The following is a 12,518-nucleotide window of genomic DNA, read 5'->3' on the forward strand; positions in this document are numbered from 1 at the left end:
AAAGGTAAAGGGACCCCTGACCTATAGGTCCAGTTGCAGACAACTCTGGGGTTGTGGTGCTCATCTCGCTCTATAGGCAGAGGGAGCCGGCATTAGACAGCTTCCGGGTCATGTGGACAGCATGTGGCCTATAATTACCGGTACACTTGCCTCTAACTATGTATTGTTTTTCAGGTTGGTGATGGTATCTTTCGCTTCCTCTTCTTATCTTCCTCTTCTTATACGGGTGTCTTAAGGAGTTGCAAATTCTCTTCAGTTAACCTTTGGCATGGATGTATTTGCAAATTTTTGCTTTGTCTCAGTGACCCCTGGATGTTGTGATGAATGTAGAAATTGTCTTGCAGTTTCAGATTCAGACGTTGCTGTTTTATCAGTATATTTGATGACTGTCTTTTAGCTAAAGTGGCAATAATCTGGGTGCTTTCTTGCCAGACTCAGGCCATCATTGTCTCTCCGAATTGCTGTATTTTTCCAGCTAGAGCCATTGGCACGTGTGAGATGTAAGTTGAGGTACGAGTTTGGAGAGGGGGCGGGAATGAGGGAGGGGTGACATATTGAGGTGTGCTGATTGGCTGAGGGTGACGTGTGGCACGTAGAACATCCACACCTCTTCCCATACATATGTGAAGTTTTCAAGTCTTGGTTTACATATTTCAGTAGAGTCTATATACTATTAGTGAAATATAAGGTAAGGTAAGGCTCATAACATAGCTCTTATGTTAGTTGTATTTTTCCTTAACTGTGTCAGGTTTCATGGGTAGTGGTTTGTGTGGGGCTACAGTTAGTTTAAGAAAGCTGAAGTTGTATTTTTTCTAGGAGTCAGAATGTTTTTCTGCTAGTGACAGAAGCATCTGGTAAGGACTGTGTTTCTTCTGCTGGTGAATTGCAGGTCTAGCGAGAAAAGGTTAGGATTTATTCTTGTAGAAGGAAGGTGTACATGCAATTTTTTTACAGGTTTTTTTACATATCGATACTTCCTGCCCCTAATAAATGGGGGGGGGGTGTCAGTTTGCATTTCTTAGTACAGAAAATATTGATCTGATGTGTAGAGTTCTTTCCTATTCAAGTTGCTTCAAGAGTGTTCTGGAAAGTTTTCTTTCCACGTGAGAGAAACAAGCAGAAGGTTCTTGTTTGGGTTATTTCTTCTGGGAAGCTGAGGACAGCTGGTTTAAACCATTTCTGTTTAAACCGTCATGCTGATGATTATAGTCCAGAAGGAGCCTGGGCTTCACTTGCTTTCTCTTTCTGTCTCGCTGTTCTGGTGTGCTATAGTGTTCAGGTTTAGTCTTATTATAAATCATTGTAAGTTTTATTGTACCATAAGTACTGCAACTGGATTTTTTTATGGACTGTGCCAATCCTGAATATATTGGATTTGTGACAATGAAGCTCATTTGCCTTCAGTAGCAGTAAAGTAGTAGTAGTAGTAGTAGTAGTAGTAGTAGTAGTAGTAGTAATAATAATAATAATAATAATAATAATAATAATAATAATAATAATAATTTATTTATACCCCGTCCATCTGGCTGGGTTTCCCAAGCAACTCTGGGCGGCTTCCAACAGAATATTAAAATACAATAGTACAGTTGCCTCTGGTCTATTTCCTGGGAACTCTGCATCGTGTTTGAGTTTTCTCATCCTCCACGCATGTGCTTCAATATGTAGGTTGTTATTTGGGCTTAGAATTACCGATACACTTGCCCCCAACTATGTATCCAGAAGGCGTTTCAGTTGCAGTGAATGGTTTATCATTGCGGTGTATTGTGCTGTCATTGTTGCAGAGCAGGGTTTTAAAAAACGAACCATAAATCCATCCATATTGTTCTTCAGGTTGGTGATGATATCTTTCACTTCCTCTTCTTATCTTCTTCTTCTTATACGGGTGCCTTAAGGAGTTGCAAATTCTCTTCAGTTAACCTTTGGCATGGATGTATTTGCAAATTTTTGCTCTGTCTCTGTGACAGCTGGATGTTGTGATGAATGTAGAAATTGTCTTATAGTTTCAAATTCAGATGTTGCTGTTTTATTAGTATATTTGATGACTGTCTTTTAGCTAAATTGGCAATAATCTTGATGGTTTGTTGGCAGAGTCAAACCATCATTGTCTAGCTTTTTTTTTTGTATAAGAACTAGTATGAAAGAGGCCTCCCGGCCTTCTCACAGGCTCATATTAGATCAGCATAAACAGTTGGGCCTGATGAACATTTACTGTTCCCAAGCCTAATCCTGCGGAAAGCCATCTAATTAGATTTTAATTTGACCCTGACCTGTTTTTAGGAGGTCATTTAATTATTGTTTGATTTTATACCAACGTTATATATTTGATGTTAGCCACCCTGAGCTTGGCTTTGGCCGGGGAGGGCGGAATATAAATAAAAGTTGTTTATTATTATTATTATTATTATTATTATTATTATTATTATTATTATTATTATTTAAGGCATGACTGCAGGGAGGGAGGGGTGAGGGAGGATTGTGACATCATGGGGTGTGCCGTGTGCTGATTGGCTGAGGGTGGGGTGTGGCACCTAGAACACCCAAACCTCTTCACACACCTTGTGCCTGTAATCTTGGCCATGGGGGGGGGGGACACCTGCAGCCCACCTCATGCTGCCCCTCCCTCATGTGGACTGGGTCCTGCCTGGCACTTTTTCTAAAAGACAGAATCAGAGAGGAAGAGAGCAGCTGAAGAAATTTGCTCTTCTAACACAGTACGCTGTGTGGGCTACTTATTTAGACATTCATCCAAGTGCCCTTACCGAAAAGTCTGTGTGTGTCAACTTGGCATTTAAAAATCTTGCTCAAGCATTCTCTGTGTGCTAAGCTCAAGTTCTGCTTATGTCACAAATTCCTAACTGCTTTCGCCACGATTATGTATTCATCTTGCGGTTCTGTGTCCTCATAGTCTTGCGTTCCTCCTTGATATCCCCTGTATTTAATCAGAAAATGCTTTATTTTTCTATGTGAATACGTGCATTTTATTCTGGTCCTACAACAACTGCTGCACATTGGGTCAATATCTTCATCAAACCAAGGTCTAGTTCCTGATCCAGCATAGAATCATAGAATCATAGAGTTGGAAGAGACCACAAGGGCCATCGAGTCCAACCCCCTGCCAAGCAGGAAACACCATCAGAGCACTCCTGACATATGGTTGTCAAGCCTCTGCTTAAAGACCTCCAAAGTAGGAGACTCCACCACACTCCTTGGCAGCAAATTCCACTGTCAAACAGCTCTTACTGTCAGGAAGTTCTTCCTAATGTTTAGGTGGAATCTTCTTTCTTGTAGTTTGGATCCAATGCTCCGTGTCCGCTTCTCTGGAGCAGCAGAAAACAACCTTTCTCCCTCCTCTATGTGATATCTTTTTATATATTTGAACATGGCTATCATATCACCCCTTAACCTCCTCTTCTCCAGGCTAAACATGCCCAGCTCCCTTAGCCGTTCCTCATAAGGCATCGTTTCCAGGCCTTTGACCATTTTGGTTGCCCTCCTCTGGACACGTTCCAGTTTGTCAGTGTCCTTCTTGAACTGTGGTGCCCAGAACTGGACACAGTACTCCAGGTGAGGTCTGACCAGAGCAGAATACAGTGGTACTATTACTTCCCTTGATCTAGATGCTATACTCCTATTGATGCAGCCCAGAATTGCATTGGCTTTTTTAGCTGCCGCGTCACACTGTTGGCTCATGTCAAGTTTGTGGTCAACCAAGAATCCTAGATCCTTTTCTCATGTACTGCTCTCAAGCCAGGTGTCACCCATCTTGTATTTGTGCCTCTCATTTTTTTTGCCCAAGTGCAATACTTTACATTTCTCCCTGTTAAAATACATCTTGCTTGTTTTGGCCCAGTTCTCTAATCTGTCAAGGTCGTTTTGAAGTGTGATCCTGTCCTCTGGGGTGTTAGCCACCCCTCCCAGTTTGGTGTCATCTGCAAATTTGATCAGGATGCCCTTGAGTCCATCATCCAAGTCGTTGATAAAGATGTTGAATAAGACCGGGCCCAAGACAGAACCCTGTGGCACCCCACTAGTCCAGACCCCATGAATTCCTGTATGACTCCTGGTTCTCTGAAGGTCAGGGAGAGGGGATTGGGGGCAGCATCTGCATGGGTGACAAGGCCCATCTAAGGGGTTGGGCTTGTTTTGCAGTCTCCCCTCTTTTCCCCACCCCAGTTAGGCATCTAAAAGAAACATGTTGATAGCAACAACAATTTATTTATACCCCACCCATCTGGCTGGGTTTCCCCAGCCACTCTGGGCAGCTTCCAACAAAATATTAAAATATAATAATCCATCAAATATTAAAAGCTTCCCTAAACAGGGCAGCCTTCAGATGTCTTCTAAAAGTCTGGTAGTTGTTCTTCTCTGGTGGGAGGGCGTTCCACAGGGCGGGTGCCACCACCGAGAAGGCCCTCTGCCTGGTTCCCTGTAACTTGGCTTCTCACAGGGAGGGAACCGCCAGAAGGCCCTCAGAGCTGGACCTCAGTGTCCGGGCAGAACAATGGGGGTGGAGACGCTCCTTCAGGTATACTGGACTGAGGCCGTTTAGGGCTTTAAAGGCCAGCACCAACACTTGGAATTGTGCTCCGAAACGTACTGGAAGCCAATGAAGGTCTTTCAGAACCAGTGTTATATGGTCTCGGTGGACGCTCCCAGTCACCAGTCTAGCTGCCACATTCTGGATTAGTTGTAGTTTCTGGGTCACTTTCAAAGGTAGCCCCACGTAGAGCGCATTGCAGTAGTCCAAGCGGGAGATAATCAGAGCATGCACCACTCTGGCCAGACAGTCCATGCACAGGGAGGATCTCAGCCTGCGTACCAGATGGAGCTGGTAGACAGCTGCCCTGGATACAGAATTGACCTGCGCCTCCGTGGACAGCTGTGAGTCCAAAATGACTGCCAGGCTGCGCATCTGGTCCTTCAGGGGCACAGTTGCCCCATTCAGGACCTAGGAGTCCTCCATATCTGCCCACCTCCTGTCCCCACAAAACAGTACTTCTGTCTTGTCAGGATTCAACCTCAATCTGTTAGCTGCCATTCATCCTCCAGACACTCGCAGGACCTTCGCCACCTTCACTGGTTCTGATTTAAAAAAGAGGTAGAGCTGTTGCAACCCACTTTGGAGGCCACTCACCTACAAAAGGACAGAGTTCCTGCTCAGCAAGGAGCCTTTGGGTGCAAGTGACTCATTTATCCTTGCAGTTTATTACCTTAACATCGGGTTTTAGGAAAAACTCTTTATCCTTGCTGGAGGAAATGCTCACTTGCTCCTACTCTGAGAATTGCATCCTGCACACCTCTGGGCAAATTTGGGGAGGGTGTGGGGTTCACGCATAGGGGGAAGCAGTTCTGTTGCACAAGTGTAATTCTTATGCCATCCCGGTGATGAAAGCCAACTGTCACCTTTGTTGCTGAAGTTTCCTCTTGCCCAACCAAGGGCTGTGCTCACCTCTCTCTCTAACTGAGGGTTTAAATCTTGGCCCAGATCAGCCACAGCATCCAGACTCTTCTGCTAGCTGCATCAGGAACAGCACCATGAATGCCAGGCTTTTCCTCGTCTTCTTCCTCATGGGCCTCCTCACCATCTGTGTTGAGCTGCCGTCTGCAGCTGGACAACAAGGTAAGGGCAGAATCCCAGGCCAGCCAGGCTTCTTTCTCCTCTGGTGGTGTTGACCATCTGCACAGCCTTCCTCTGAACCTGCTCCAACCTGTCTCCACCCTTCTTAGAGTCCACCTTCTGGGGAAGTCTTTTCCATTGTTGAATAACTCTTAACATTAGAAAGCTCTTCCTATGCCTTGGCCAAAGTCCTGGTGGAACAGCTCCGTCTGGCAGGCCCTGCGGAAAGATGTCAAGTCCCGCAGGGCCCTAGTCTCTTGTGACAGAGCGTTCCACCAGATCGGGACCACAGCTGAAAAAGCCCTGGCTCTGTTTGAGGCCACCCTAACCTCCCTGTGGCCCGGGACCTCCTAGATGTTTTTGTTTGAAGACCGTAAGGTCCTCTGTGAGACATACTAGGAAAGGTGGTCCTGTAGGTACAAGGGTCCTAGGCTGTATAGGGCTTTATTATTTTTTTTTATAAAATATTTTATTGCAAATTTTACACAGAAGAAAATCACCAAACATATACAATACCTTCACCAAAAATTAACAGACAAAAGTAACAGACAAAAGAAACATAGGTAGACAAAAACATAAACATAAAATAAACAAAATCATAACAGTTCGTACATCATTTTTTCATAACTATCTGGACTTCCTCACATCTCCTTTTCCTGCGTTCTCCGTAATAAAACTATAAGCAGCAATTTATTACCTTATTTCAATTCTTATTTTCTAGTTCTCATATATTATGCCTCAGACTTTAAATATTTTTATCAAATGCCTAACAGCTTAGTTTAGACATAACATTACTTCAGGTTTCATCTTTCTTGTTAACTTCCGCTTATTCTCATATATCTTTCAACTAAATTGCTGATGCCATGTTATTTCCTTTCGTGCACTTTCTTAACATTCATACAACTTATAATGTTTTTGTAAATAGTCTTTAAACTTTTTCCAGTTCTCTTCCACTGTCTCTTCTCCCAGGTCTCGGATAGGGCCGTATAGGGCTTTAAAGGTTAAAACCAGCACCTTAAACCTGACCCTGTACTCCACTGAGAGCTAGTGCAGCTGGTAGAGCACCGGGTGAATGTGATCCCATGGCGAGGACCCCGTAAGGAGTGAGAATCTCATTTCTTGTCATTTGAATCTGGAGTAGCAGCAGCAAACCAGCTTCCTTCAACTTCCATGTGACGGCCCTCCAGATATTTGACGATGGTCCACATGTCACCCCTCAGTCTTCTCTTCTCCAGGCGAAGCCTACCCAGCTCCCTCAACGGTTTCTCACAAGGCTTGGTTTCCAGCCCCTGGGTATGTTTAGCCGGGGGAAGAGAATCCCCACAGTTGACCTGATAGCCATCTTCTGATATCCAAAGAAGATGGAGCAAGCTTGTTGGCTGCTGCTCCAGAGGTGGGGACCTGAAGCAATGGATTCAAATGGCCAGAAAGGAGATTCTGACTCAATATTAGGGAGAACCTTTTGGTGGGCAGAGCTGTTTGACATTTTAGGGATGCCAGCACATCTCTTAGGCTGGCCACTGAGGACTGTGTTGGTGTCTTTGTGATAGATAGTTTCATCTTCCCATAGGATCTGGTTGAGCAGAAGGTGGAAAGGCTCACAGCATTAGCCTTCCAGTAGATACTGAACTGGGGGACGCTGGTGGCACTGTGGTCTAAACCACTGAGCCTTGGGCTTGCTGATCAAAAGGTCGGTGGTTTGAATCCCCACAACGGGGTGAGCTCCTGTTGCTCGGTCCCTTCTCATGCCAACCTAGCAGTTCAAAAGCACGTCAAAGTGCAAGTAGATAAATAGGTACCACTCCGGCGGGAAGGTAAACGGCATTTCCGTGCGCTGCTCTGGTTTGCCAGAAGCAGCTTAGTCATGCTGGCCACATGACCTGGAGGCTGTATGCCGTCTCCCTTGGCCTATAGAGCGAGATAACTGCGACTGGACATAACTGTCCGGGATCCTCTCTCCCTAGATACTGAATCCCCATGAGATCTTGGGATGGGGGGCTGAGTGGGGCTGCCCTGGATTCTCACAGAGGCTTGTGCTTGTTCTGGCCTGAGATCTGTATTCCGGGGGATGGACGCTCAGCTCACGGGCAACAATGCATGTGGAAAAGAAAACTTCCACAGCATTGTGGTGTGGGAGTCATCTTTCTCTCCTGCAGTGCGTCCTGGACAGTGTCCTCCGATTAAAGGCCCTGGCACATGTGCAATCTCCTGTCAGAGTGATGAGTCTTGCGGCCCTGGGAGCAAGTGTTGTAGTACTGGCTGTGGATTTGCATGCAAAAGAGTCCTTGAAGGTGAGAGAAGCCAGCAGGTGCCAAGCCCATCGCTCTCTCCAGGAGAGCAGTAGCAGGAAGACACTCAGGGCCAGCAGCTTGGCGTGTTGGAAGGGAGCAGTGAGTCCTCTCATTGGCCACGGGTGATGGAAGGTGGGAGGTATGTTTCTCACCAAATGATTGGCTGGTATAGCAGAGGCGTATTTGGCCTCCTATCACGGGTTCTCCATGGTCTAGAAAGTTCCTTTTCAAAAAAAGGTCAGAGAACCTTCTGGCCACGTGGGCCAGGTATTTCTCTCTCCATGATCCCAAGGGCCAACGGTGACCTGTGGGTGGAAGAAACCGCCTGCTCAATCATCCCACTGTCATAGTGACATCAGGCAGATTGGGGCCTCGTGTCAATCATGCAGCACGTCCGCGGCAACCGGCTGGGAAAGGTCTGCTTCCACCTGCCCTGCACCTCCCGTTAGATTTGGCATCAAGGGCAGGGCAGGTGGGCAGGAAAGATGGGGAGGCCGAGGTGCCTGGAGGCCCCCCACTCCTGTTTTAAATGAGAGCCAGGGTTACAGGAGAACATAGGCCCCAGTGGGCATTGTTAGAATCAGGATAGAATCCAGCCCACCGGGGAACAGAGCCCCCTGAGCAAAATGCAGGCCAGGCTTGTATTTCTGTCCACAACCACTTGCGCCGAGGCCCCCACCCCCATACCACTCAATCTTCTTGTGGTTCCTGCATTGCTCACTTTTGGATTAGATGACCTTTGGAGTCCCCTGTAACTCTACAATTTTATCATACCTTATTACACCAATAAATTATAGAAACATTCCATTTCTCCACAAAGATTATCCCTTGTCTGCCCTCTTTAAAACATTTATTAGCTCGATCATGCATACAGTATTCCATACCTTTATATTTTAGTCTTCCAAAGTCCAAATTCTCATTCTCACCCCATGGATGATGGCCCAGGGGTTGTACCCCTTTTCACTTCACTTACCAACCTGCCCCCACCCAACCCCCCACCCTCTTATCCAACTGCCCTCCCCTGATATTTCACCAAACCTTACACCTTGCACCCTGACACCTCACCATTACCTGTCCCCTTACACCTCAGCAGAGCTCACTAGACCACCCATACTTCCCTTAGGCCCCACTGCCCTATCCTTAGAAGCATTCCGGCAGGTCCTGCTTGCGCTGTTGGCCCAGCTGCATCTTTCTCCTCCCCCCCCCCCATCTCGCTTGCCAGCACTGCTGTCATGGCCCAGCAGCTCTCAGAAGTTATCACACTGTAGTTCACAGCATTACCTGTTGGCAGCCAAGCAAAGTGCTGCCTGATGACAACCTTGCCTTTTTATTCTATATCAAGATACTTCATTCTTTCAAAGTGCTGTGTGGAGTTTCCATTTTCATTCCACTGCTTGCTACCCATTGAAAACCAAATCCCCAGTAGAGCATCCCAGTATGGGTGTCACCTTTTTCTCTTCCAGTGCACCCTGGACGGTGTCCCCGGCCCACTGGTGGGGTCTGCGCAGAACTCTGTAAGAGTGATGCCTCTTGCTCACCTGAGCAGAAGTGTTGCAGCAATGGCTGTGGCCACCAATGCATGACAGCCATTAAAGGTAAGAGAAGCCAGCGGGTGCCAAGCCCCTCACTCACAGCAAGGCCCCCAGAAGAGCTGTGGCAGGAAGGGAGTTAGGCCAGGAGCTTGATGTGTTAGAAGGGAGAGGCAACTCCTCTCGTTGGGTAAGGAGGATGGAAGGTGGAAGTGATTATTCTCCACCAAATGATTAGATCAGCGATTCCCAAAGGTTTTGAGTCGTGGAGCACTTCTCAGGAGAGATATTTTTTATGGAGCACAGTTGCCTCCCTGATGCCAAAGACACATATTTATTTATTTTTATTTCCAGTCTCTTTGCGGAGCCCTTGGAGATGCTTCACGGGGCACCAAGCGCTCCGTGGAGCCCAGTTTAGGAACCGCTGAGTTAGATGGTATAGCAGCTGCACACTTTGCCACCTCTCTTGGGTTCCTCAAGGGCCAGCGGCTTGTTGTTTTGTTTAAATTCTGTAAACGACAGCTGGGGAGACGAGCTAATGGTGACGATGAGCACGGCTAATTAGAGTGCTGATAAAGCTCGTGCCTGTGTCCACAATCGCTTCGTTATAATCTGCCGCACAATACAGCACAATGATTTTGTGTTGATGGTTTCCATGGCTGGTTAGCAACCAACAGGCATCTGGGATGAGTGACCTGCATTGTTAAACTATGGCAGGGGTCTGCAACCTGCGGCTCCGGAGCCGCATGTGGCTCTTTTACACCTTTGCCGCGGCTCCGGGGCGGATACTAGCGAGGGGAGGAGGCGTATTGTGCGCCCCGACACTCCCCACTGTGGCAGGCACTGTACTGGCTGTGATGTCGCATGGGGGTGGTGCATGCGTTTGTCACGCACCGTCCCAACGTCACCTTCCCGCCTGCTGTCAGATCAGAGGGCAGCAGCGCACATGCTTTAAATGTCACAATGGTTTTGCGGCTCCCAGGGTTTTTTTTTTCTTCGGAAACGGGTCCAAGTGGCTCTTTTTGTCTTAAAGGTTGCAGACCCCTGAACTATGGCATTCGTTCCCCGAAGAAGTTATGATGGCCACTAACTTGGATGGCTTTGGAAGAGGGTTAGACAAAGGATGCTTTACTAAATGTGCCATTGGCCTGATCTAGGGGCTCTTAGGTTCTTCTGGGGCCTCCAGAGGCAGCCTATCCAGAGGTTCTTGGGGACATCTGGCTGCTTTGAGAGCAGCATGGTGGGCCAGATGGGTCACTGGTCTGATCCTGCTGCCAGGCTCTTCTGATGCTTTCTCTTCTGTCCTAGGGTAACTTGGACTCCAGAGTGGATGAGCCCCTCCGTGAGACTCCTCAGCTTGAACAGGCACCGCAGCCGACTTCTCTCTGGCTTCCTTGGGAGCAGAAGACTGTACAGTGGCCTGAAACCCTAGGCTCACCCAATAAAAATGATATGAGTTTCCCATGAATCTTGGTCTCCGCCATCAAGTTACTGGGGAGACAAAGGAGAGGTTACTGGTCTGCTGTGAATGTATAGCAGTGTGTAAACGGGATGGCCTGCTGGTCTCTGGGGAAACTGGTTCAACTGGAAGGACTTACCTTTGGAGAAGCCATGCTGGTTCTGCTCCACCAAGCTTGTTCTTCTACAGGCTTGTTCATTCTATCTTTAATAATGCTCTGAAACACATGTTAAGGTAATCAACCCGTAATTTCCCAGATTCCCCCTGGTTCTTTTTAAAAAATAAATAAATAGCATGACATGTCCAATTAAGGTCCAGAGGCTGATCTTAGGGACACGTTACACATATATATATATTTATGACTTCACATTTGCATTATTTAAGTACTCCAGTGCCGGGATTTGACAGGGGAAGTGCCAGGTGTTGTTTCCCAGGCAGTAAAGGAAGCCTCTGGGCTGAGCTTGCTGCCCAGGTAATTGGTCCCGCCCACTCATCTAATTAGCGAATTGTGAGCAGGCATGTGCCCCCAGGGGCGGGATCACCCTACCCTTCCGGTATATAATGAAGGCCTGTGGCTTGCACTACAGCCATGTTTCCTTGGCTCTCCCACCCTCCCTCCCTTGATATTTTAATGTATTTTTTATCTTTGTTGGAAGCCACCCAGAGTGGCTGGGGAAGCCCAGCCGGATGGGCAGGGCACAAATAAGTTAATAATAATAATAATAATAATAATAATAATAATAATAATAATATAATATATTGTTGTCACTTGTTGCTCTGCTAGACCTTGCTATGGCATAATTGGTTGCTGTATTCGGGTCCAGGTTGGAATTTTCCCACTTGGAATATGGGCTCCAGCCCTCTGGTTTTTGCCATTCTCATAGCAGCTTTGGCGGTTTGGGCATTTCATAGCCGTTTGAACTCAGGGTGGGTAAGGGGTTGTTTCTGCAAGACAAGCTGCTGATCACCTGGTTTCCCCTGAGGCCTCCAATGGACCCCCTCCCCACAATTCCCAGAGCTGCTTTACACTTAAAATAAAAAACTGTGTGTGCGATGGGGAACCTGCCATGATACGGGCAAGGTCTGACCAGGCATTCGATTTGTGAATTTTTCAGTTTGTGAAGGCAGGAGGAAGTTGGGAGTTGGGGCCAAGGTCTTGTGAGTTTCTGTTTGCCACTGTGCAGTGCTTTGGAGTCACAAGACTCTGTTTTGCATTCCACACATTCCAGACTGTTGGAAGTCTCACAGAAGACAGATGTGATGTTTACTGGTTTCCTGTTCCTTTGTTGTTCAGTTGCTCTCTGCTCTCACAGAGAGAGGATGTATTTCTTTTCTGTCTGCGTAGCTTAGCAATAAGACTCTTTAGCCATGTAGCTCATAAATCTCATCACTTCTGCTGCTTTGATTCTCTGCGTAATGGGAACGTGCTTGGAGCCTTATCAGAGGCTCAGGTCGTTAATTATCGCCGGAGGCGATTCCGAAGGACTCAACTGGAGAAGGAGTAGCTCAGTCGTAGCGGAGGCTCTGACAGGTCTATTGCCTCCTACCCCCCACCCCATCTCCCTTTTAATCTTTGAAGCTGGTTAGGAAAGAAGTGTGAGTCAGATAGCTCCTTGGGCCAC

The 12,518-nt window shown here is 47.0% G+C and overlaps 1 protein-coding gene across 1 annotated transcript; it reads left to right on the forward strand.

Annotated features, from left to right (window-relative positions):
* The first annotated feature begins 342 nt into the window (after nucleotides 1-342).
* On the forward strand, nucleotides 343-10,905 carry LOC310708901 (nigwaprin-b-like). Its single transcript, XM_083507828.1, has 5 exons — nucleotides 343-500; nucleotides 5,486-5,620; nucleotides 7,774-7,908; nucleotides 9,372-9,503; nucleotides 10,746-10,905. The coding sequence occupies exons 2-5, from the start codon at nucleotides 5,536-5,538 to the stop codon at nucleotides 10,748-10,750; spliced, it is 357 nt and encodes a 118-aa protein (XP_083363954.1). The 5' UTR covers nucleotides 343-500; nucleotides 5,486-5,535; the 3' UTR covers nucleotides 10,751-10,905.
* Nucleotides 10,906-12,518: the final 1,613 nt, after the last annotated feature.

The sequence above is a fragment of the Podarcis liolepis genome (assembly GCF_965112155.1).
Source record: "Podarcis liolepis genome assembly, chromosome: 6".
Lineage (NCBI taxonomy): Eukaryota > Metazoa > Chordata > Lepidosauria > Squamata > Lacertidae > Podarcis > Podarcis liolepis.